We start from the raw sequence: 26,851 nt of genomic DNA on the forward strand, positions 1-26,851 counted from the left end.
AGTTCCAGGTGTCAATCCTGGACACCTATATCCAGAAGCAGTACCCAGAAGATGAGAAGCTGGCCTCTCTTGGACTTGTTTCCTAAGAATGGGGAAATCTTTTCCAAAAGCTCTTCAGAAGACATTCCCTTACATCTCATTGGCTAGAATTGGTCACGTGGCCATTCCCAAACCATTCACATACTGAGGGGAAGGGCTGCCATGAGTGGCTTACTGTGGAATGGATATTGGAAATCCCATCACAAACATCTACCTTAACCTAGCAAATCAGTGAGAATGGCTTTTCAAAAGGTAACTCTTGCCACCCCTCAGGTAACGCCATATGGTATGTCACTTCCTTTGCTGATACGATGGGTCATTCTCCTTGACCTTTGATCACATGCCCAGAGACAGTGCTGGCCAGACCCCTGGGACCCTTTTACACACCATGGCATTGAACTCTACTGGGCTGTACCAACCTTAGCATGGGACTTTCCCACAGTCTGATCTCCATTCCCCAAGCAGAATAAGTGGATTTTTTTTTTCATATAACACGAGTCAATGCTCCATGACAAATGCGCTTTTTTCCACTTATTCCTTTGCAGTTGTTGGCCATGGATCTTTTATGCCTCCATCTTTATGTCACAGAGATAAAAATGATAGAAAAATGAGAAATCAATTAAGTCACAAGAAAATAACCACTGCTAAAGTAAAGCAATTACACCAGGGCTAATAACTTCCCCAGCAACAGTTAGACACTTATGTCAAGTAAATTTTGAAATAACAGGAGTTGTATTGACCCAGAAAAACAGTGTATTGCCTTTATTGTCAGTCACTATGGTTTCAAGTCCTGGGAGCCTGATTTAATTAATGATGGAAGAGCTAAGTCTTTATTCATACACAGCTCTCCTGAGAGTTTGCCCCAGACAATACAACTCTTCCTTCCTCTCTCCTTCCCTCCCGCTCTGCCTTTCTTCTTCTCTCCCTTCTTTCCTTTCTCCCTTCCTTCTTCCCTTTCACATATATTGAGGATCTACCATCTGCCAGAAACTGATCTAGGCTCTAAATAGCCAGAAATGTCCATATTAGGTGTGTGTGTATCAGAGTGACACAGCACCTCTGTCCTGTGATGGTGCCCTTTATCGGTCAGACCTGCATTGTTCATTTTCTCCAACATTTACAGAGTGAGCATTAGGTACTAGATTTGGAATCCAGAAATGAAGAGACAAAGTTCTATACTCAAGAGATACAGCCATCCAAGCAGGTGATGACACTACCACAAAGCCTTCATGGCGACAAGGACGAGCTGAGCTTGGAGGCTTTGGGTGAACACCCGAGGCATTACTTGGCCTAGGACCAGCAGTGGCCATTCCGTGTGGAGTTGGTATGTGGCATGAGACATGCAGAATGTGAACGGGGTTGCCAGAAGCAGGGCAGCAAGGCAGGGTGAGTGTGGAGGAGTGTTCGGGCATAAGGAATGCTGTGCACAAAGGCACAGGGATGAAAGGAGTGAGGGGTGTCCCTTGTTGGTTATACCTGGAGTAGGAGCTGAAAGGGAGAGCATCAGTAGCTCACCTGAAATAGCCAGGGGAGCTTTGAGAAAGACAGGACATCCGTCTTATGGGATATGATATGTATATAAAGTGACAATAATCAAAACAATGTGTATTAGTGGCAGAAAAGCCAGTAACTTAGTTATTTGTGTATTCTCTCCTTTCTTCATTATGACAATTCCTATTAACTGAAAATAAAACCATATTCAAGATGAAGAAGCAAATGACAAACGAGGGACATATTTGCAACATATAAAAAAAGAAAAAGGTTATTGTATAAGGAGTATGTCTCATGATAGAGAAAGAAGAAAATAAAAACAAAATGAAGAGACTAACAAGTTCAGAGACAATGAGAGTATTTAGAATATAAATATGCATATGCTAGAATTGCCATTTCATACCATGTAGAAAAGATAGATTATTCAATATTCAGTAAGTGGTGTTGGGACAAATGACCTGGCATTAGAAAAGTAGATTTAAGTTAGATCTTGAATTCATATGTAACATCGAAAGTAAATGGTATTGGGGCAATTGGAAAATCGAATCAAATGCTTTTTTAAAAAAGATTTATTTATTTGAGAGAGAGAGAGCATGAACAGGAGGGGTAGAGGGAGAGGGAGAGAGAATCCCGAGCAGCGCTGAGTGCGGAGCCATTGCAGGGCTTGATCCCAGGACCCTGAGTTCATGACCTGAGCCAGACCAAGAGTCAGACCCTTAACTGACTGAGCCACCCAGTCACCCCAAATCAAATACAGTTTTTAAAGTGATATTTTTAGGGGTGCCTGGGTGGCTCAGTCGGTTAAGCGGCTGCCTTCAGCTCCAGTCATGATCCCAGGGTCCAGGGATTGAGTCCCGCATCGGGCTCCGTGCTCAGTGGGGAGCCTGCTTCTCCCTCTCTCTTTGCCTGCCCCTCTTCCTGCTTGTGATCTCTCTCTCTCTGTGTCAAATAAATAAATAAAATCTTTAAAAATAAAAATAAAGTGACATTTTTAGGGGTGCAGAGTCTGCTTGGGATTTTCTCTCCCTCTACCCCTCCCAATTGTGCTCTCTCCATCTCTCTCAAATAAATAAATCTTTTTTTAAAAAGTGACATTTTTAATGTACTCCCAACACTGAAATTATTTTCCAATAACTAAAATAATAAATCATAAAAACTTAAATAAGTAGATATAAGCATGTGCAAGGGGCAATTTCTTAAGAAAGAAATGGAAGGCAGCAATGTAAAGAAAAGCATGAGTAGGGGCGCCTGGGTAGCTTAGTCGTTAAGTGTCTGCCTTTGGCTCATATCCTGGGATCCAGCCCTGCATCCTGGGATCGAGCCCCGCATCGGGCTCCCTGCTAGGAGGGGAGCCTGTTTCTCCCTCTCACACTCTCCCCTGCTTGTGTTCCCTCTCTCACTATTTCTCTCTCTGTGTCAAATAAATAAATAAAATCTTAAAAAAAAAAGAAAAGAAAAGCATGAGTAGATGTGAATACATTACAATGTGAAAGGTCTGTGTATTATAGAGAAGCCTTATACATTTCATTCGTATTTCCACATGCATTTATATAAAGTTTTTCATAGTGCTTTCCTATGATTCTTTTAACTTTTTAAAGAATTTGACTTTCTCATTTCTAATTTTTGGTATTCATGCAGTCTCCCCTTTTCACATTTATGCCAGTCTTATTAACTAAAAGCAAAATAAAACCATACTCAAATGGCAAATGACAAACTAGGGAAATACCCTCAACATATGGAAACAGGAAAAGTTTATTATACAAAGAGTATCTTTAAAAATAAAGAAGAGAGAAAATAAAATTGAGAGAAATTTGAATAAATTTGAAAGAATATGAATAAGTAATTTATTTAAAAAACAAAAATGATAATGTACATCTTAAATTTTTTCAACCTCGTCTGTAATGAAAAAAATACAAATTAAAACAACTATATATGTATTTTTTGCCTATCAGTTTGGTAAGGATATATATATATATATATATATATATATATATATGTAGGTGTGTATCATGCCTGAAGAACAATGAGGCATGAGGCATAGTTAATAAAGTGAATGAACACCTAATTTGAGTTGTTTCTTTTGTCTTCTTAAGCTTGGAATTAAGAGTTTAACTTTACCTAAAAGAACTATAAGCAACAGAATCAACTTCAAGTGTCCAAAATGTGGTTAAGAAAAAAAAAAGAAAGAAAAGAAAAAAGATGAACTTTAACTCTGAGAGATATAAAATTGTAGCAAGTTATCCCAGGAGCTAGCTGGAAAACAAATTCTTCACAAGATTCCATCTGGGCCTGGTCTTAGGTCAAGAGGGAGGAGGAGCTGAGAGGGCTGGAGGATGCCATATCCCCCAGAGAGGAGCTCTTTCTTCATCAGGAGGAGCCTGACCACAGAAGACTGAAGGTCATGACTGTACAGATAGGAAACGCTTCAGGGAAGCTCGAGGTCGGGGGGGAGGTCACTCTGAATCTTCCTCATTCTACCACAGCTGGGAGCAAGGAACTCCGGGCAGGATTTAAGAAGGCTGTACTTTGATGAAGGCTGAGTGCAGCTTTTGAAATCAACCCTTTCATCGTCATATTATACTTGGCTTTTTCCAAGGGCACTACAAGAACACACAAGCTGGGCTGTAGGCAAGTCTGAGAGGTCCTGATGGGAAGGAGCAGCTTGAATTGATGGGGTAAGATTATGGACAGGGAAAGAGCCACATGACGGATCTGGCCAGACAGCGCATCGGGAGCCGTGGGGTTGACATACTGCATTCACCCTGCTGAGCAGGGGTTTGGACTGATTTCATGAGCTGATGGGAAATCAATCAGGAGAGAACAAGGACAAACGCTGCCCACTGAAATCGATGCGTCAGTTGCCTGTGACGGACGGCAGGAGCCGCTTCCCCCCAAATGCTCACCCCTGCGACTAGCCACCCTCCTCCTCCACGTACCCCTTCCGACGATGCTATGACTTACCTTTGACTGCTTGTCTAACCTCCATCTTTCCTCCAGGATTCCTCCCAAATTCAGCTTGGAGGAGAGGAGGCGGTACGTGGAAATAAAGTAGACATCAATTTGTCAAGTCAGCAGAGAGGACTGACAATCTCCAGCCTCAGCAAGGCTGCTGGGCTGGCTATGGGATCCCTCTCCTGCCCAGCTCGACCTCTGATGGAGAGCAAGTCATTTTGCTCCTTTTAGCTCTAAGCCTACTTTTGTGAAAAATTCAGGGGCTGGCCTATGCGATGGATAACATTTTTCCAGCTGTGGTATTTTTTGAGACTAAAGATGAACACAGAGCAAGGACACAGGAGTCCCATAATGTCAGAAAAATACTTGAAACGTATTTAATACACTTAACACATAACTAAAGAAATGCGCGTGAAAACAATGAGATACTTTTTTGAAACCTCTATGTTTGGCAAAGATTTCATAAAGAAATGATACCACCTTCCATTGGGTCCGGGAAAGAAAACTCAGAGCTCTTTTTTTGCTGTTGGCAGGAATACACCTTTTCTGTAGGGCAGTTTATGAATATGCATCAAAATTTTAAAATGAGCATCATTTTTGATCTAGCAATTCCAGTAGAATGAGTTCTGAAGGAATAATCAGAGACTCATGAATAAATTTAAACACAAGGATTTTTATCACAGCATTATTTATACTATCTGAAACCAAAGGCTGATGTTCCTTCATCCAGGACAAATTATGGGACACACCATGGCCGGCTTGAGGACAGTCAGAAGGGGCAGGATCAGCCTGGCCATGCAAACACTCAACACGCCAGTATCTCCCTCAACCCCCCACCCCATCCACCCAGGCGGAGCCATGCTGTCAGAGGAGATCCTGCCGATGACAAGCGAGACCCTGCCTTTCCGGGCAGTTGTGGTCTTCCTGCTGAAAGACCATCTGTGGCCACCATTGGCTGCGGGACAAAGGGAGCATCCTATGGCTTGGTTGTTAAGGCCCTTTATAATCAAGGCTCACCCCACCAGAAAGAGCTTATTGCCAACTTCTTCCCTCTCCCACTGGCATGGCCTGCCTGTCCTTTCCCTGTTGCCACACTTACTCAGACCCCCAGTCACCCGGAAACCTGCTTCCTTCTCACCTTTCCCTTCTCCTACCTGAATTCTTCCCTCCTTCAATGGTTGCTTCCAAGAAGTGTTCCCTGCCATTACCTGACTTCACTGCATGCACTTTCTAGCATATTTTTTTGTATGTATTGCCTTTTTTGCTCAGTTTTGCTTCAAGTTTGCCTATCATTTCAATTATCATATAAGATCTCTAAAACTGGTACTATGTCTTATATTTGAAAGACTACATGCAAAAGGAGAAAGAACAGGCTATGAACTCAGAAAAACCTGTGTTTAAATCCTGTGTGATGTTGGGCAGGTTACTTAACCTCTCTGAACCTGAGTTTTACCATACATAAAATGGGGACAAGGGTGGTTATTTATATAGAGAGTTGTAACGGGGTTACTGGGATCATTGTTAGCCACTTAGCACAATGCCTGCTCCATAATATATGCTCAGAAAATATTAGTTCCTTCCTCCTTACTCTACTTTGGAGAAGTTGGGCTTAATACATAGTAGCTTTAGATGAAATCTTATGGTCTGGCCACTTCCCTTAAGGACACTAGGAACAATGAGGGGCCTTGTAGGGGAGGAGAGCAGGAGCTGGTGAACCAGGAAAGCCTCTGTGTGAGTCTGGCCTGTTGACCTCTTACCTGATGATTGTCAGGGGGATGAAGTACACCAGGAAGGCCACGATGGTCATGTACGGGGTCCAGTAGGAGTCATCAGGCCATAACACCCAGCACTGCACTTCACCATTAGAGAGTTTCCTTTTCCCAAATATGATCAGGGTGGGAATGGAGAAAAGGAAAGAGAGGCTCCAGGCAATCACGATGAGGACCTTGGCTTGCTTTTCTGCTCAAAGGAAAGAGAAATTGGATGATTTGTCCATGTAGACATCAAAGTCACCCAAGATGGGGACAGTATGAAGGGTGAAAGAGAGACTGAGAACGGTGTCTGCCTTTCCAGTGGGTTAGGGGCATGGCCATGTGGTCGGACAGAGAGGGAACATTGTAGAAGGTAATCTAGTTTGATAGCATGAGCGTCAAAGGAACAGATCAGCGCACAGGCAATAACGGAGGAGAAATGGGTTGGAAGGGGTCCAGGGAAGTAGGAAAATGTCTATACCACCCCCAGGCCTTGAAGTTCTCAGAAGGAAGGCAGAGAAGCATCCTCTTCTGAGATGTTAAGAGAACCAGGGATCTCAGGAGGCAGGAGGTGGAGGGAACCTACCGTCATGTGGTTGAGGATATAAGGGAGTTTCTTCCTGAAGGAATAGAGGAAAGTTTTGGGTGGGAAAGAAGCCGTGGGTGTTTGGGAGAGGAAACAAACACAGAGCAGTCTGGCATTTAGAGAGCAACTGAGGATGTTTCCTCTCAACCACAGCGATGAGATGCGTACTGGGTTTCTACAGATCCTGCTCATGCATGGTCTCCTTCTTTCACTGGTTAAAATTCAAATTTTGTCTCCCTCTGTAGGTCCTAGAGCCTGGACTTTTAAGGGTGATCTGCAACTCTGGGGCTCCACTCAGATTCCACTGGATGGGTTAACAGGCATTCACTTTTGAAAGAGATGGGCATGGAAAGAATCAGATTAAAACAATATGAAACTGTGCGAGGGTTGCTGGAGTGGAGGGGCGTGGGAAGGATGGGGTGACTGGGTGATGGACATTGGGGAGGGTGTATACTATGGTGAGCGCTCTGAATTGTGTAAGACTGATGAATCACAGACTTGTACCCCTGAAACAAACAATACATTATATATACATTTTATTGTTAATAAAAAAAATATAAAAAAAAAAGAATTAATTCTACCAAGGTACTAAAAATGTTTCCCCAATGTGCACCCAGGGCAGATGCTTGGAATTACTTTTCTCATACTGGTGCTGGGCTGCACTGGGAGAAATCCCCAGTCTCAGGGGCCTCCGCAACAGGTGTGTGGCCCGCAAACACAGCGGTGACAAGACTGTTGGCCCTTTGGCCAGCTGAGCCCACCTGTCATGAAGAGTGACTGCTCAGGGCTCAACATTCAGGGACGGAACAGATGAAGTGCAGTTTCAGTATTAGGTGGGTGGTCTCCTGTTATCTCCAAAGTGGCCTGTGTCCCCCACCCGTAGAAAGGAAGACTTCCTCTTCCATTTGCTCTTGTCCAATTCTGTACTTCTGTCTTAGCCCTCTTTCATGCATCATATATACCTTCTTTGTTTTTGATAATGAAAGTTACACATGATAATTACAGAAATATAAACAAAAAGAAGGAAAAAGAGTCCATGATGGCACCACCCAGAAATAGCCAGCCCAAATTTTGATAATACATCCGTATGTAATACATAGATTACACATATAAAAATGAGAACGTAATAGGGGCGCCTGGGTGACTCAGTCCTTAGGTGTCTGCCTTCAGCTCGGGTCATGATCCCAGGGTCCTGGGATCGAGCCCCGCATCGTGCTCCCTGCTCAGCAGAGAGCCTGCTTCTCCCTCTCCCCCTCCCCCTGCTTGTGTTCCCTCTCTCGTTGTGTCTCTCTCTGTCAAATAAATAAATAAAATCTTTTAAAAAAATGAGAACATAATATACATGCTGGTTTTCAACCTTATTTTTTCCCTGGAAAAAATTTTTATGACTGTCTTTATGTCAAGAAAGTCTTTGTCAAAAAATTTTATGACACCTTTTCATGTCTGCGTCTATGCAAGCAGCACTCAGACTTTTTCAGGCAGTAAAAGGCTTTCATCAAATATAATTGTACTTTGAGCCCAGTGCAGAATGCCAGGGTAGCTCAGGTTGAGGCTGGGTGACAGCCAGAGGCTTCCAGACCTGTCCTGGAGCAGGTCTACAGAATGAGTCCTCCAGGGCCAGTGTGTGAAGTGTAATTTAAAAAGCACTGATAGAAAATATTTTTCCATGGTGACACTAAATTCTAATTTTATCAATAGCCTATTATTATTTAAATTGTTTCCAATTATTACAAATAATTTATGTGTATCTCTTTACAGTGCTGTTGCCTTAGGATAAACTCTGAGAAACAGATTTTGGCAAATATTATTAAATTTCTTCCAAAAGTGTCTACAGCTTATGGCTCCCACCGGAAGTGTACAGACAAGCCTATTTCTTTATGCTCTCCCAACACTGAGAGGATCCTTCCTCTTCCTCTTGTTATCTCATTGATAAGATTTCATATCCAAATGTCTAATCTTGCACTTCTTCAATTAGTGGTCAAAAAGAACATTTCTATATATCATCCGTTCATTTGTCTTTGTTTCTTAATAACTTGCTCCTGTTCTTTGCCCGTTTTTTCAATTGGTACGTTCTTATTTCTTTGCCAGAGTTCTTTAGAAGAAGGATATTATCCCTTTGCCTGTTGTATACAAATATTTTCTATTTGTCATTTTGCTTAAGTATGTGTACAACGTTTATTATTTGTATGAAGAGTTTTAAAGTTTTGATGTAGTTTAAACTACATTTATTTTGCTTTTGGTGTTATTCTCAGAAAGAGCTTTCCCTCACAAAAATAAAAACTTTTACCCATACCCACACCCTTTCAAGTTTAAAATTTTTACTTTTTCAATCCGGCTGGAATTTACTTGGTGGCAGTATGGCAGATTTAATATTTTGTAAATGGCTAGACAACTATACTAACACCCTATACTGACTAATTCATTCTTTTCTAACTGATTCGATATTCCATATGCTTTACGTACATTATTCTGGTTTCAGTATCATATTGCTTAAATTATCAAAGTTTTATATTATGCTTTAGTACCTGGAACTACGTATTTCTCTTCATTATGAATAGATGTTTTCCTAATTATTCTCATATTTATTTATCCTAAAGAGTCTTAAAATGTCAGCTTCTCTGGAGTTGCTGGCTGAGGAAACTACCACGTTAGTAAAAAGCAGTAAACAAGCAGTAAGATGTGCCCTCCGCCCCGCCCCCGCCTTCCGTTGATTTAGTCTCCATCGCCCTGTGTCTGCTCGACCAGGAGTAACTTCGTGTGGCTTCTGTCAGCTCAGTTCTCCATAGAGGGGCTGTGCTGCCTGGTGGGGAATCTCTTTCTGCTGCCTCCTCTTTGTTCAGTTGCGTGAACCCTAAGCCCTGCCCCTCACGGGGGCCCTTAGATTCCGATGAGCTGTAGCACCGAGTGACTCTAGCATAGGGTTCCCTGTTCTCACCTACCACCTCACCCCAAAACTCCTACACCGCCATGCCACCTTCCTGGGGGGTGTGGCTTCCGTGTGTAATCAGCTCCCTGTGTGCTGGGAATTCCGTGACTTTCTGGTACTTGGACAGCTTCTTTCCTTGACTCCCACCCAGCTGCACGTCTCCTTTATTTCTATGTTTCCTCCATCACTTCAGTGGGATTGGGCAGAGAGGAAGGGAAAATGGCTAATGTCTACTTCCAAGTTTTCATCTTTCCCCAAAGCTATTGGAGATGATTATTTTGCAAGTGCCCTCCACCGAACCTCTATTAATTTTGTAATGAGGAAATAAATTGCTTTACAGCTTTAAAAGAACACTATAATATTCATTGCTGCCTTTTCTATAATTTAGGACCTTGTTCATAATATTTCAGTGTCTCCTAGAACTATTCATATTTGCCATGAGCTAAAGAGTTGATATATATATATATATAGTTGATATATATATATATAGTTGATATATATATATATATATATATATATTTTTTTTTTTTTTTTTTTACCTAATGAATATGGTGAGATGGGTAACTGACCATGTTTCCCTTTTGGCTATGGATTCCCTAAGCCTCCACCTCTGGCAAATATCTGGGGACACCCCTCACATTTCCTTATACCTAATTTCCCTTCACTCCTATTTCTGCACCTTGAAACACTCTGCTGTATGCGTTTTTTTGTATGCCCCCATTCAATCATTCCTGGGGCCTGCTGGGCATAAATAAATAGATGAATGAATAAGTATATCACACTTTTGTATAGATCATAAAATGTCTCTCCCATTTCCCTTCATCCCACTCCCTGCTCCCTTCTTTATCATAATCACTGGGGCAATGGAAATGCCCAGAAAGCTTGGTGCTGGTCACATACTTCACACATACACGCACACCCCAAAACAAACAAACAAAAACAACCCTAGGAAAAGCCTATAAAATAGGTGTAAATTCTATTTTTAAACTAGTTTTAATTGCGCACAACACATCGGTATACCTTCTAGTATGTAAGTCCCTGTGATCACTATGGCTAGTCCAAATTCTATCCCCAGAAGTGAGGACTGGTTGGTGCATGTCTTTGCAAGCAATTGTTTATTACTTTTTTTTTTTTTTTTTTACTGTCCATGGCTATCCCACCTCCCCATTGAGAGGCAGGATATGCAGTAGTCATAGATACCTGAGCTACACCCAGACCGTCTTGGGTTCAAATCTTGCCGTGCACCTACTAGCTGAGTGATCTTGGGCAAGTTACTTTAACTCTCTGAACTGTAATTGTCCAAACTATAAGATTCAGATAATAATAGGACCTATCTCACAGAGAGGTTGTAAGAATTAAAATACTTAGCATGCTTAGAGAGCTTATAATCATGAGTGGCATCTAGTATGCAATCAATAAATCTAAGCTACTGAAATGTCTACATTCCTCCACTGAAGGAATTCCTATCCTAAGCAATGCTACAATAAAGAACACATGTGCATACATGCATACATGTGGGTGTTTGTCCAGAGAAGATACCAAGAAGTAGGATTTCAAGGTCAAAGGACTGCACATTTTATATTTTAATTAGATGTGGTTAACTTACCATTCAAAGGATCTGTGCCAATATTCTCTGATATATTCAATAGTATCTGATGACATTAATTCTACTTATTCTAAAGTTCTGCTTGTTAATTTTGCTTTCTTAGTTGTAAACGCCGCAGAATGGTATTCTGAAGGGTTATCTATTTTCCAGTTTGGCTTTTGTCCCATTTTCCATGATATTTGATTACACCCCATCTTTGTAGTCAAGATTTCATATTAGTTCCTCATTTTATAAGTTTTCACAGGCTCCTTGGGAGACTGTGGTACAGATCACCAAACAGTGGGTTCTTACTTGCTTTCAGGGTTCATGCAGGAAAGTGGGCTTTGCGCATGGGCAGAGTAATGGACAATTAGTCTGTGACTAGGTACCCACCATCCCTCCAAGGAGTCATTGCTTCCTAGGACCCCACCCTATCTCTTCAAATCCAGCACTCCCACTACTAGGAGGAAGAGACCTCTATCTTTGCTGTCCCTCTGGGAGGGGGGAGGACAGAGGGAAAGTAAACATGCAGTGATGAACACTCTTCTTTGTGCTCCAGAAATCACCCTGCTGGTTTCCTTGAGTCCTTCTTGCTCTGGGCCTTTACATGATCTATTTAGGAAGCACTCTTAACACTTCACCCATATTACTGTAGTGTCGTCTGTGGGTATTGTAAGCTGTGTGGTTTCAGCCTTTCCTCTGACCCATCTGCTTTCTTCTTCTGGAGATTCCTCACTATCACTGGATCAAGGAGAATTTTCCTACTTTCCAGTATTCATGTCAGTTAAAAACATCTTTCCAATTATCTCTATGGTTTGGAAGTAAAGAAGGCAAGGTTCTTGTTTCTGGAAAATGAGCAAGTTGAAGTGGGAGTATTCATTTCTTGAGAGAGGTACAATGTGTCAACACTGCTCCAAAGGAAAAAACCAGAGGCATTAGGGTCAAAGTAAATGGCCACAGAGTGGGTCCAGCAAACTGCCTTCCCTAGGAGCTCTTGACCATCCATGGGTACCATCCACATTTTCCTAGGCATCCTGCTTCTCTTTCTACATCTTTTTGGACAATCAGACCCATGAAGTAGAAAAAAAGTAGAGAAGAAGAGAGCGGGAGGAAGAAAACCATTATTAAGAGGATAATATTAGTGAAAACAGTCCTACCCTCACCCAAGGATGATTTCTTACAGGATAGCCATTGGTGGAGCCATCTCACCTCCTTGCAGGAACTTCATAGGGTAGACAATGGTCTGGTATCTGTCTATGCTGAGGGACTCCAGCACATAGGTAGAAGCATAGAGCAGCACAACCTGAAGACAGAAACAAGAGGAGGTGCATGACTTCATAGAAATGAAGGAATGCGTATTATAGAAAGAAGAATGTTTTGTGCTATTTAGAAACCTATGCACTGAACCTAGGGAGGGATGAAGTTTGGGCTAGGGAGAGAAATGACTGACTCCTTATGTCTAGAAGCAGATTGTTGTTCTTGGAATTGGACTTGTCATCGCTGGTGGTGACCAGTGAGAATACTTCTAAGCTCACCCTTCTTCACTCATTCACTTGGCTTCTTGGATACCACATCTCAGGATCATTCTCTCTTGACATCTGCATGGTACATTTGTGTGTAATTGACTTTTAAAGCTAAGCTAATTTTCCCTGCCACAATTGACATTCCAGAATAATTAGAAAGAAATGTTCATTTGCCATTTATCAGTGTGAGTTGAGAGACAATGGAAGGCATCTGGTTTCCAGGAGCCCATGTGTGGTTTAAAATCATTTATCACTATCTGCGTTGACAGTCCCAGAGCTCACTTCCTCCTCCACTTCTCTAGCAGAGCTGTTCATTAGGGTCAATCCTTGGGTCCCCTCTTCCTCCTTCCCACTGCATCTCTTATTAACCTTGCCCAGGCCCTTTAATTATCCTAAGTATAGTGTTATTTGTAGAGTTTGCAGAGAAGGAAATTGGGATATAAGAGGTTAACATCTCTTATGTGAAGAGCATAATCAAAATGTAATTAAGTGAAATATCTCTGAAAGGATGAATAAGGTGGAAAATTTTGGGGTAATGTTGAGCCTCATTTCTACCAAGAGTCCAGACGTATCTCTGTTTTGTAACCTTTAGGCCAGTTCCAGAGCCAGGAAGAGTAAATCAAACACCAAAGTCTAAGGGTGAGTGTCTGAATCTCTTCTAAAATGAAAGAGAAATACCATGACTTTGTTAATAATTTTGTCTGAATTTATACCTTATTGTTCTTTCCCTCACTCAGACAAATAATAATCAACTATATTGTTGTTCTTTATTATTTTTATTTCCAGAACACTACACAAATGCATCCCAGCACTAACATTGTAGAAGGTGCCATAGGGAAGTGGTTTCTGAGGGCTGATTAGAGATTGAAGGTTCTCCTGAGGGATATAAGAAGAGATTCTCCTCTTGCTAAAAAGGTGCTATATGGATGGCGAGAAGAATGATGTCCAAGTTTAACTAAAAAAAATTAGACAACTGTCTTCTTAGAGAAAACTGGGATTTCTATGTGTGATCCAAGAATTCAGAATTACTACAACTGGCCACACACAGCTCAGGAGGTGGCATTCGAGGAGGATGGGAAAGAAAGCTCCCAAGGGCAGAACTCTGTGGGATGGAATGTCATGGTAAGAAGGTCACAAGAATCTCAGCCATCTTTTGCTGTGTTGAGTGAGGTGGCTGACGCAAGTTCAGAATTTGGAGCAAGAGGAAAGTACAAAAAAGAGTGCCTGGAAGAGCAAGCAACATTAACAAAAAGAGATGTATTTTGAGACGCAGTCAAAAAGAGTAGTTAATTTCAAGGGTCTTCAAACATCTAGGCAGGGTAAAAAAAATTAAAGGTTACATAAAAGAAATGCATTTCAAATTGTCATGCCTCTTTTTTACAAAAATAAAATGCCAGAAAACAGCATAAAAACATGTTCAGAGTTTTGAAAGAAAAATTATGATCCAAGAATTTTGTAAATATCATTTCTGTGCCAAGGCACAGAATGATTTTCTTAGATGTATAAGAAAGAAGAAAGCATAACATCACATAATCTCCTGAAAATCTTCCGTGAGGAAATATTTCTGCTGATGGTGCGTTGTTTCAAAATTAAGAACTCTAGAAGAGGGACAGGATTGAATAATAACAGCTATGATAAGCAATGAGTCCAAAAAACCCCCACAACATGTTTACAAAATAACTATGATTATAGTTAGGAAACATTCCAGGGAAAAATCTGGGGAGTTGAGTGAGAGGAGAGAGTATAAGGAAAGAAATCATGTCATATATTTCCATTTGGACATTTTAGGCTTTTCTTTTGTTTTTTACTTTGATAGAGACATATTAAATTTAAAAATTAAAGATAAGCTATGATAGTGAAATAAAAATGGAGAAAAAATAATTTATTAGCTTCTTATGGTAATTGTAACAAACTTTGTGGTTTAAACCAACATAAATTTATTCTCTTACATTTCTAGAGACCAGAAGTCCAAAATCAGTTATACTAGGTCAAAATCAAGGTGTTGGCAAGACCACCCTCCCTCCACAGGCTCTAGGGGGGGATTCCTTCCCTTTCCTCTTTCAGCTTCAGGTGACTGCCAGCATTTTTTGATTTGTGGTCACACCCATCCCATCTTAGGTCTGTGGTTACAATGCCTCTTCTGTCTGTCAAATCTCCCTCTGCCTCCCTTTTATAAAGGATACATATGATTACATTTAGACTTATTAAGATATTATCTAATAATCTCCCCATTTCAAGATCTTTAACTTAATTACATCTGTAAAGTCCCTTTTTGCCATATAAGGTAATATACATAAATTTCAGGGATTAGGATTTGGATTTGGGGGGGCATTTTTCAGTCTACCACAATTAATAACCAAATAGAAAGGAAAAAACATGTAAATAGGAAAAAAATTAACTGAAAAGATTAAAATGAGGTGACTTAAATAACACCAAAAACTATTTGTCTCAATAAATATAAATGGCTTAAGCTCCTTGACTAAAACAAAGACTATGTACAAAACCCTTCCCCAAGTCTAACTGCATACTGTGTTGAAAACAAACCTCTAAAACCAAATGATTATCAAAGTTTAAAAATAGAGTGATGGCCAAGGACACACCGAACAACTAAAACCAAATGAAGGCAACTATTACAATATTACTACTAGATAAATTAAATTCAAAGCAAATTGCACTACATAAGACAAAGGGATTCTTTTTATTGATGAAAGATACAATACAGGGGCGCCTGGGTGGCTCAGTAGTTAAGCGTCTGCCTTCGGCTCAGGTCATGGTCCCAGTGTCCTGGGACGGAGCCCCCATCGGGCTCCCTGCTCTGTGGGGAGCCTGCTTCTCCCTCTCCCCCTCCCCCTGCTTGTGTTCCCTCTCTCGCTGTGTCTCTCTCTGTCAGATAAATAAATAAAATCTTAAAAAATATATGCAATACAAAATGGTGATGGAATATTAATAAACTTATCTGTGACAAGCAACATAATATTAAATATGTATAACTAAAGTGTTCAAAGATTTACAAAGGATAAAACACAATAATACATAGATAGAAAAAATTAAACACACTTTAAAATAATACACATTATTGTAAAATATCTAGGCAACATTTCAAAACTGGTTCTAAACTAAACTACCAAGAAAAAAAAATCCCTCAATAGATTCCAAAAATTATACAACTTATATAATTTGTATATTTAAAACAACAAGCAATAAAAGCTGAAATTAGTATCATGTTATTTTTTTAAAATACCACTTGGAAATTTAAACACCCTTGTAATTAACTTGAGTCAAGAAGGAAATCAAAGTACAATTATAGTCAATTCATAAATGTCAACAATGAAAATTCTACACATCAACAACATATGGGGTACCATTTGGAGAACAGATGGCAGCTTCAGGACATATGTCTGAATTCTCACTACCCCACCCCTCAATTCTGACAAAAATGACCTAGGAAATATAAAACTAAGGAAAATCTTGCAGAGAAGTGAGACTTGAATGCAGCAAACTTAGGAAATTTTTATTTAGAAAAATACCAGATTGGATCCATGTAAAGGAGGATCCCCGGATTGACTTTAAAAATTAATATACTTTATTTTTTAGAACATTTTAGATTTAGAGAAGAAATAAAGCAGATAGTACAGAGAGGTCCCACCCCCTACCCCCCACTTTTCGCTATTATTAACATCCTTGTTTAGTGTGGTTCATTGGTTAAAACTGATGAACCAATATCAATACATTATTACTAAAGTTTTACACGAAGCTTTATTCTTTGTGTTGTATAATTCTATGGGTTTTTGACAAATGCATAATGTCGTGTATCCACCATTCATACAGAAAAATTTCACTATTCTAAAAATCCTCTGTGCTTTACCTATTCAATCCTTCCAAATCCCTAGCAACCACTGATCTTTTTACTGTCTTCATCGTTTCCCTTTTCCAGAACGTCATATAGTTGTAATCTTACTCATGTAGCCTTTTCAGACTGACTTCTTTAACTTAGCAAAATGCATGTAAGATTCCTCTGTGACTTTTCCTGGCTACATAGCTAATGTTGTTTTATTGCTGAATAATATTCCATGACATGGAAGTACCAAAGTTCTTTTTTTTTGTTCTTTGTTTTTGTTTTTTTTTTAATCCATTCAGATTTTGAGGAACATCCTGCTTCTAATTTTTGACAATTCTGAATAAAATTACTATAAACATTCTTGTGCAAGTTTTTGTGTAAATGTAAGTTGTCAGCTCAATTGGGTATATACCTAGGAGCATAATTGCTATATTGTATGATAAGAGTATGTTCAATTTTATAAGAAACTGCCAAAATATCTTCCAAAATGGCTGTACCATTTTGCACTCCTACAAACAGCATTAGCATTTCACATCATCAGTTTTTTTGGATTGTAGTCATTCTAATAGGTATGTTAGTGCTATCTCATTGTTGTTCTAATTTGCAATTCCCTAATGCCATATAATGGTGAGCTTCTTTTCATATGCTTGTTTGTTATCTTTCTATCTTCTTTGGAAAAGTGTCTGTTCAGATCTTTTGCTCATTTTTAAGTGGGTTGAATTTTAAGAGATCCTTGTATATTTTGGATAAAAATCTTTTATCAGGTATGTGTTTTGCAAACATTTTTTCCCATTCTGTGCCTTGTCTTTTCTGTCTCCTAACAGTGTCTTATGCAGAGAAGTTTTACATTTTCATAAAGTTCAACTTTTCATTTTTTCTTTCATGGATTGTGCTTTTGATGTTATATCTAAAAAGTCATTGAGAAACCCAAAGTCCCTGATTCTCTCCTATGTTATCTTCTAGTAGTTTTATAGCTATGTATATTTCATTCAAGCCTATGATCCATACTGAGTTAGTTTTTTTTTTTTTTTTAATTTTTTTATTGTTATGTTAATCCCCATACATTACATCATTAGTTTTAGATATAGTGTTCCATGATTCATTGTTTGTGCATAACACCCAGTGCTCCATGCAGAACGTGCCCTCCTCAATACCCATCACCAGGCTAACCCATCCACCCACCCCCCCTCCCCTCTAGAACCCTCAGTTTGTTTTTCAGAGTCCATCGTCTCTCATGGTTCTTCTCCCCCTCCGATTTCCCCCCCTTCATTCTTCCCCTCCTGCTACATTCTTCTTCTTCTTTTTTTCTTTCTTAACATATATTGCATTATTTGTTTCAGAGGTACAGATCTGAGATTCAACAGTCTTGCACAATTCACAGCGCTTACCAGAACACATACCCTCCCCAGTGTCCATCACCCAGTCACCCCATCCCTCCCACCCCACCCCCCACTCCAGCAACCCTCAGTTTGTTTCCTGAGATTAAGAATTCCTCATATCAGTGAGGTCATATGATACATGTCTTTCTCTGTTTGACTTATTTCGCTCAACATAATACCCTCCAGTTCCATCCACGTCGTTGCAAATGGCAAGATCTTATTCCTTTTGATGGCTGCATAATATTCCATTGTATATATATACCACATCTTCTTTATCCATTCATCTGTTGATGGACATCTTGGCTCTTTCCACAGTTTGGCTATTGTGGACATTGCTGCTATAAACATCGGGGATGCGGAGAAAGGGGAACCCTCCTACACTGTTGGTGGGAATGCAAGCTGGTGCAGCCACTCTGGAAAACAGTATGGAGGTTCCTCAAAAAGTTGAAAATAGAGCTACCATATGATCCAGCAATTGCACTACTGGGTATTTACCCCAAAGATACAAAAGTAGGGACCCGAAAGGCTACGTGCACCCCGCCAACATCTGTCATTTCCTGACTTGTTAATTTTAGCCATTCTGACTGGTGTGAGGTGGTATCTCATTGAGGTTTTGATTTGGATTTCCCTGATGCCGAGCGATATTGAACACTTTTTCATGTGTCTGTTGGCCATTTGGATGTCTTCTTTGGAAAAATGTCTGTTCATGTCTTCTGCCCATTTCTTGATTGGATTCTTTGTTCTTTTGGTGTTGAGTTTGATGAGTTCTTTATAGATTTTGGATACTAGCCCTTTATCTGATATGTCATTTACAAATATCTTCTCCCATTCTGTCAGTTGTCTTTTGGTTTTGTTGACTGTTTCCTTTGCTTTGCAAAAGCTTTTTATCTTGATGAAGTCCCAATAGTTCATTTTTGCCCTTGCTTCCCTTGCCTTTGGCGATGTTTCTAGGAAGAAGTTGCTGCGGCTGAGGTCGAAGAGGTTGCTGCCTGTGTTCTCCTTTAGGATTTTAATGGACTCCTGTCTCACATTGAGGTCTTTCAACCATTTGGAGTCTATTTTTGTGTGTGGTGTAAGGAAATGGTCCAGTTTCATTCTTCTGCATGTGGCTGTCCAATTTTCCCAACACCATTTGTTGAAGAGACTGTCTTTTTTCCATTGGACATTCTTTCCTGCTTTGTCAAAGATTAGTTGACCATAGAGTTGAGGGTCCATTTCTGGGCTCTCTATTCTGTTCCACTGATCTATGTGTCTGTTTTTGTGCCAGTACCATACTGTCTTGATGATGACAGCTTTGTAGTAGAGCTGGAAGTCTGGAATTGTGATGCCGCCAGCTTTGCTTTTCTTTTTCAACATTCCTCTGGCTATGCGGGGTCTTTTCTGGTTCCATACAAATTTTAGGATGATTTGTTCCATTTCTTTGAAGAAAGTGGATGGTATTTTGATGGGGATTGCATTGAATGTGTAGATTGCTCTAGGTAGGATTGACATCTTCACAATATTTGTTCTTCCAATCCATGAGCATGGAACGTTTTTCCATTTCTTTGTGTCTTCCTCAATTTCTTTCATGAGTATTTTATAGTTTTCTGAGTACAGATCCTTTGCCTCTTTGGTTAGATTTATTCCTAGGTATCTTATGGTTTTGGGTGCAATTGTAAATGGGATCGACTCCTTCATTTCTCTTTCTTCTGACTTGTTGTTGGTGTATAGGAATGCCACTGACTTCTGTGCATTGATTTTATATCCTGCCACTTTACTGAATTCCTGTATGAGTTCTAGCAATTTTGGGGTGGAGTCTTTGGGATTTTCCACATAAAGTATCATATCATCTGCAAAGAGTGAGAGTTTGACTTCTTCTTTGCCGACTTGGATGCCTTTGATTTCTTTTTGTTGTCTGATTGCTGTGGCTAGGACTTCCAATACTATGTTGAATAGCAGTGGTGATAGTGGACATCCCTGCCGCATTCCTGACCTTAGGGGGAAAGCTCTCAGTTTTTCCCCATTGAGAATGATATTCGCTGTAGGTTTTTCATAGATGGCTTTTATGATATTGAGGTATGTACCCTCTATCCCTATACTCTGAAGAGTTTGGATCAAGAAAGGATGCTGTACTTTGTCAAATGCTTTTTCTGCATCTATTGAGAGGATCATATGATTCTTGTTCTTTCTTTTGTTAATGTATTGTATCACGTTGATTGATTTGCGGATGTTGAACCAACCTTGCAGCCCAGGGATAAATCCCACTTGGTCGTGGTGAATAATCCTTTTAATGTACTGTTGGATCCTATTGGCTAGTATTTTGGTGAGAATTTTTGCATCCATGTTCATCAGGGATATTGGTCTGTAATTCTCCTTTTTGATGGGGTCTTTGTCTGGTTTGGGGATCAAGGTAATGCTGGCTTCATAAAATGAGTTTGGAAGTTTTCCTTCCATTTCTATTTTTTGGAACAGTTTCAGAAGGATAGGTATTAATTCTTCTTGAAATGTTTGGTAGAATTCCCCTGGGAAGCCATCTGGCCCTGGGCTTTTGTGTTTTGGGAGATTTTTGATGACTGCTTCAATTTCCTTAGTGGTTATAGGTCTGTTCAGGTTTTCTATTTCTTCCTGGTTCAGTTTTGGTAGTTGATACATCTCTAGGAATGCATCCATTACTTCCAGGTTATCTAATTTGCTGGCATAGAGTTGCTCATAATATGTTCTTATAATTGTTTGTATTTCTTTGGTGTTGGTTGTGATTTCTCCTCTTTCATTCATGATTTTGTTGATTTGGGTCATTTCTCTTTTCTTTTTGATAAGTCTGGCCAGGGGCTTATCAATCTTGTTAATTCTTTCAAAGAACCAGCTCCTAGTTTCGTTGATCTGTTCTACTGTTCTTTTAGTTTCTATTTCATTGATTTCTGCTCTGATCTTTATTATTTCTCTTCTCCTGCTGGGTTTAGGCTTTATTTGCTGTTCTTTCTCCAGCTCCTTTAGGTGTAGGGTTAGGTTGTGTACTTGAGACCTTTCTTGTTTCTTGAGAAAGGCTTGTATTGCTATATACTTTCCTCTTAGGACTGCCTTTGCTGTATCCCAAAGATTTTGAATCGTTGTGTTTTCATTTTCATTGGTTTCCATGAATTTTTTTAATTCTTCTTTAATTTCCTGGTTGACCCATTCATTCTTCAGTAGGATGCTCTTTAGCCTCCATGTATTTGAGTTCTTTCCGACTTTCCTCTTGTGATTGAGTTCTAGTTTCAAAGCATTGTGGTCTGAAAATAGGCAGGGAATGATCCCAATCTTCTGGTACCGGTTGAGACCTGATTTATGACCTAGGATGTGATCTATTCTGGAGAATGTTCCATGGGCACTAGAGAAGAATGTGTATTCCGTTGCTTTGGGATGGAATGTTCTGAATATGTCTGTGAAGTCCATTTGGTCTAGTGTGTCATTTAAAGTCTTTATTTCCTTGTTGATCTTTTGCTTAGACGATCTGTCCATTTCAGTGAGGGGGGTGTTAAAGTCCCCCACTATTATTGTATTGTTGTCGATGTGTTTCTTTGCTTTTGTTATTAATTGCCTTATATAATTGGCTGCTCCCATGTTAGGGGCATAGATATTTACAATTGTTAGATCTTCTTGTTGGATAGACCCTTTAAGTATGATATAGTGTCCTTCCTCATCTCTTATTACAGTCTTTGGTTTAAAATCTAATTTGTCTGATATAAGGATTGCCACCCCAGCTTTCTTTTGGTGTCCATTAGCATGGTAAATGGTTTTCCACCCCCTCACTTTCAATCTGGGGGTGTCTTTGGGTCTAAAATGAGTCTCTTGCAGACAGCATATCGATGGGTCTTGTTTTTTAATCCAGTCTGATAGCCTGTGTCTTTTGATTGGGGCATTTAGCCCATTTACATTCAGGGTAACTATTGAAAGATAGGAATTCAGTGCCATTGTATTGCCTGTAAAGTGACTGTTACTGTATATTGTTTGTGTTCCTTTCTGGTCTATGTTGCTTTTAGGCTCTCTCTTTGCTTAGAGGACCCCTTTCAATATTTGTTGTAGGGCTGGTTTCGTGTTTGCAAATTCCTTTAGTTTTTGTTTGTCCTGGAAGCTTTTTATCTCTCCTTCAATTTTCAATGACAGCCTAGCTGGATATAGTATTCTTGGCTGCATATTTTTCTCATTTAGTGCTCTGAATATGTCCTGCCAGTCCTTTCTGGCCTGCCAGGTCTCTGTGGATAAGTCTGTTGCCAATCTAATGTTTCTACCATTGTAGGTTACATATCTCTTCTCCCGAGCTGCTTTCAGGATTTTCTCTTTGTCTCTGAGACTCGTAAGTTTTACTATTAGATGTCGGGGTGTTGACCTATTTTTATTGATTTTGAGAGGGGTTCTCTGTGCTTCCTGGATTTTGATGCCTGTTTCCTTCCCCAAATTAGGGAAGTTCTCTGCTATAATTTGCTCCATTATACCTTCTGCCCCTCTCTCTCTTTCTTCTTCTTCTGGGATCCCAATTATTCTAATGTTGTTTCGTCTTATGGTATCGTTTATCTCTCGAATTCTGCCCTCGTGATCCAGTAGTTGTTTATCTCTCTTTTTCTCAGCTTCTTTATTTTCCATCATTTGGTCTTCTATCTCACTGATTCTTTCTTCTGCCTCATTTATCCTAGCAGTTAGCGCCCCCATATTTGATTGCACCTCATTGATAGCCTTTTTGATTTCTACTTGGTTAGATTTTAGTTCTTTTACTTCTCCAGAAAGGGTTTCTCTAATAACTTCCATGTTTTTTTCAAGCCCAGCTAGTATCTTTAAAGTGATGATTCTGAACTCTAGATCTGACATCGTACTAATGTCCATATGGAGTAGGTCCCTGGCAGTCGGTACTACCTCTTGTTCTTTTTGTTGAGGTGATTTTTTCCGTCTTGTCATTTTGTGCAGAGGAGAATAGATTAATGAGAGAACAAAATGCTAGCAGGGTAACAACGTCCCCAGAAAATATACTCTAAACAAATCAGAAAAGACCTGAAGCAGTGGGAAAAGAAAGGGAAAGAGAGAAAAAAGAAAAGGAAAGAAAAAAAGAAAAAAGAAAAAGATAAAGATAAAAACAAACAAAAGCAGAACAAAACAAAACAAAACCAAAACAGAATGTGATCAAATATGATCAGGCTGGATTATAGATCAGTGCCACACACTAGATTTTGGGTGTATTTTGGTCTGTTAAAAGAAAGTCCCTCCCAAAATTTTAAAGAAAGAAAAACTTGTATATGTACAAAAATAAGGGTTGATATGATGAAGGGATGGAATATGACTGTAAAGATGGAAATTATAAAAAAATTTTTTAAAAAAGGATTTGATAAGTTGTTTGAAAAAAGAAAGAAGAGGATTAAAAAAAAAAAAAGAAAAAAGAAAAAAGGGAGAGAATGTGATCAGGCAGGGGAGTAGAAAAAAACCATACACTAGAGATTTAGATTATATTTTGATCTGTTAGAAGAAACTATCTCAAGATTTTAAAGAGAGAACAACTTATATATATATGCCAAAAATACGGGTAACTACTATGAAGGGATAGAATATGACTTTAAAAATGAAAAATAAAAATGTTTTTTTTTTAAAAAAGGGATTGATAAGATGGTGGTGAAAAAGGGAAAAAGAAAAATTCAAAAAAAAAGAAAAAAGGAAAAAAGAAAAAAAGTTAAAAAAAAAAAATAATTAACTTTGAAAGACTAAAGAATCATGGTAAAAAAGCCATGAATTCTATGTGCAGTATTCCCCTAGCGCTGGAGTTCTGCCGTTCTCATTGATCGGTAAACTTGGTCTTGGCTGGCTGTTCTCGCTGATCTTCTGGGGGAGGGGCCTGTTGCCGTGGTTCCCAAATGTCTTTGCCGGAGGCAAAATTGCCCCGCCCTTGCCGGTCCGGGCTAAGTAATCTGCTCGGGTTTGCTTTCGGGAGCTTTTGTTCCCTGCAAGCTTTCCGTACAGCTTTGGAGGCGGAGAGTGAAAATGGCGGCCTCCAGTCTCCGTCCCGGAGGAGCCGAGAACTCGGGGTCCCGCTCCTCAGCGAGCCCCCAGAGAAAAGCGGTCAGTCACTCCCGTCTCCCCGGTCTCCGGCCACACTCCGCGCTCACTCGGCCTGTGACCGCGCCCCTCTATCCGGCACCCGACCCCGGGTGGAGTCTCCAAACCCAGCAGATCCCCGCGGTGCGCTCCCGCACCTCTCCTCCCGGGGGAAGAAGGTGAGTTTCCCCGGATCTGCCGCTTGTTGGGTCCCTGCTGGAGGAGCAGTGGCCCGACTGTGCCGCGGATCACGGTTTATAGCAACCCCGAGCTGAGAGCCCGCGCCTGGGCTCCGTCTCTGCAGCCGGCTTCCCTGCTCCGGTACCTGGGAGCTCTGCCGCACTCAGGCACCCCCGGTCTTTCTGTGACCCCGAGGGTCCTGAGACCACACTGACCCGCGAGGGTTCCACCCCCCACTTCGCCACCAGAGTGACGTCCCTCGGCAGAGCAGACTTCTAAAAGTTCCGATTTTGTGCTCCTCGGCTCTATCACTTGCCAGAAGCGGCCGACGGAGGCCCCTCCCCCGCCGTCTATCCTCCCGAATATCGCCTCGGATTCACTTCTCCGCACGTCCTACCTTCCAGAAAGTGGTCGCTTTTCTGTTCAGAGTTGTTGCTCTTCTTTTCTTCGATCTCCTGTTGAGTTTGTAGGTGTTCAGAATGGTTTGATCCCTATCCAGCTGAATTCCTGAGAGGAGACGAAATCCAGGTCTCCTACTCCTCCGCCATCTTGCTCCGCCCCCCCATACTGAGTTAGTTTTTGTGAAAGGTGTGAGTCAGATCATCATTATTATTATTTTATGTGGATACCAATGACTCCAGCAGTATTTCTTGGAGAGGCTATCTTTTCTCCATTGAATTATCTTTGCTCCTTTGTCAAAGATCAGTTGACTTTTAGTGTGCATTTCTTTCTGGGTCTCTATTCAGTTCCACTGATCTATTTGTTGATTCTTTTGCCAATATGCTGTCTTGATTCAGCTGTAGCTTTATAGTAAGTCTGGAAATCAGATATCACTCTTCTTCTTCAGTATTGTATTGGCTATTCTGTGTTTTTTGCCTGTCCACATAAACTTTAGGGTTTGTCTATATCTATAAAATAACTTGGTGGGATTTTGATTGGGATTGCTTTGAATTTATAAGTTGCTTTGAGCAGAATTGACATTTTAACAATAGTGCATCTTCCTATCTGTGAACATAGAATATCTATCTATTTATTTAGATATTCTTTGATTTCTTTCAATGAAGTTTTCTTCATACTGATCTTGCACATATTTTGCTAGGTTTATACCTAAGTCTTTCATATTTTTCATGCTAACATAAATGGTTATTGCATTTTTAATTTTAAATTCAAATTGTTCATTGCTAGAATATAAAAGCACAATTGTATTCTTCAACCTCGTTATTTTTATTTTCACTTAATAAGCCCACAGATTTTCTGTGTTTTGTTTTGTTTTGGTTTTTCTGTCTATTCTTTCTGATTGTCTACATAGATAAGCTTGTCATCTGTGAACAAAGATATTTCATCTTTCCCAATCTGTATACATTTTATTTCCTTGTTTTGTCCTGTTGAGTTAGTTGGGACTTCCAGTATGATGCTGAATAAGAGTAGTGAGAGGGAATATCCTTGCCTTGTTCCCAATCTTAGGAAAGAAGCATTCAGTCTCTCACCATTAAGTATGAGGTTAGCGATAGCTTTTTGTAGATGTTCTTTACCAAGTTGGGGAAATTTCTCTTTATGAAAAGTTTACTGAGACTTTTTAACATAAATGGATATTGGATTTTATCAAATGTTTTTTCTGTATCTATTGAAATGATCATATAAATTTTCTTCTTTACATTTTTGATTTAATGGATTACTTTGATTTTTGAATGTTGAATCAGCCTTGCATACCTGGAATGAATTCCACTTGGTCATGGTATGTAATTTTTTTAATAAGTATTTTGGTTCAACTTACTAATATTTGTTGATAGTTTTTGGATCTATGTTCATGAGAGATATTGGTCTATAGTTTTCCTTTCCTGTAATGCCTTTGTCTGGTTTTGGTGTTAGGATAATGTTGGACGCACAGAATGACTTAGGAAATGTTCCCTTTGCTTCTATGTTTTAGAAAAATTAGAAACTTATTAGTAGGGGCATCTGGGTGCCGCAGTAGGTTATGCATTTTCCTTTGGCTCAGGTCATGATCCTGAGTTCCTAGGATCGAGCCCCACATCAGGCTTTCTGCTCAGCAGGGAGTCCGCTTCTCTCTCTCTCCCTTTGCCCCTCCTCCCCCCCATTCATGTGCTCTCTCACTCTCTCTCTCATAAATAAGTAAAATCTGAAAAAAAAGAAACTTACTAGTATAATTTCTTCTTAAGTATTTGGTAGAATTCACCAGTAAACCCATCTGGGCCTGGTGCTTTCTTTCTTAGATTATGAATTATTAATTCAATCTGTTTAATAGATATAGGTCTATTCAGATCATCTATTTTTCCTTGTGTGAGTTTTGTCAGATTGTGTCTTTCAAGGATTTGGTCCATTTCAAGTAAGTTATCAAACTTGTAGGAATATAGTTCATAATATCCCTTTATTATTCATTTAATATCCATGGGATCAGTAGTAATGACCCCTCTTTCATTTCTGATATTAGTAATTTGTGTCATCCCTCTTCTTTTCTTGTTTAGCCTGTCAAGAAGTTTATCAGTTTTATTATTTCTTTGAAGAACCAGTTTACAGTTTCATTGATTTTCACTAATGAATTACTGTTTT

At 39.8% G+C, this 26,851-nt stretch overlaps 1 protein-coding gene across 1 annotated transcript in view; it reads right to left on the bottom strand.

Moving 5' to 3' along the window:
* The window catches only part of NPSR1 (neuropeptide S receptor 1), a 146,213-nt gene that overhangs the window by 23,766 nt on the left and 95,596 nt on the right, over positions 1 to 26,851 (bottom strand). The window contains 2 exon segments of the mRNA XM_032401196.1: positions 6,240 to 6,441; positions 12,540 to 12,633. Coding sequence (XP_032257087.1) covers positions 6,240 to 6,441; positions 12,540 to 12,633 — 296 coding nt within the window.

The sequence above is a fragment of the Phoca vitulina genome, unplaced genomic scaffold, assembly GCF_004348235.1.
Source record: "Phoca vitulina isolate PV1807 unplaced genomic scaffold, GSC_HSeal_1.0 scaffold4, whole genome shotgun sequence".
Classification (NCBI taxonomy): domain Eukaryota; kingdom Metazoa; phylum Chordata; class Mammalia; order Carnivora; family Phocidae; genus Phoca; species Phoca vitulina.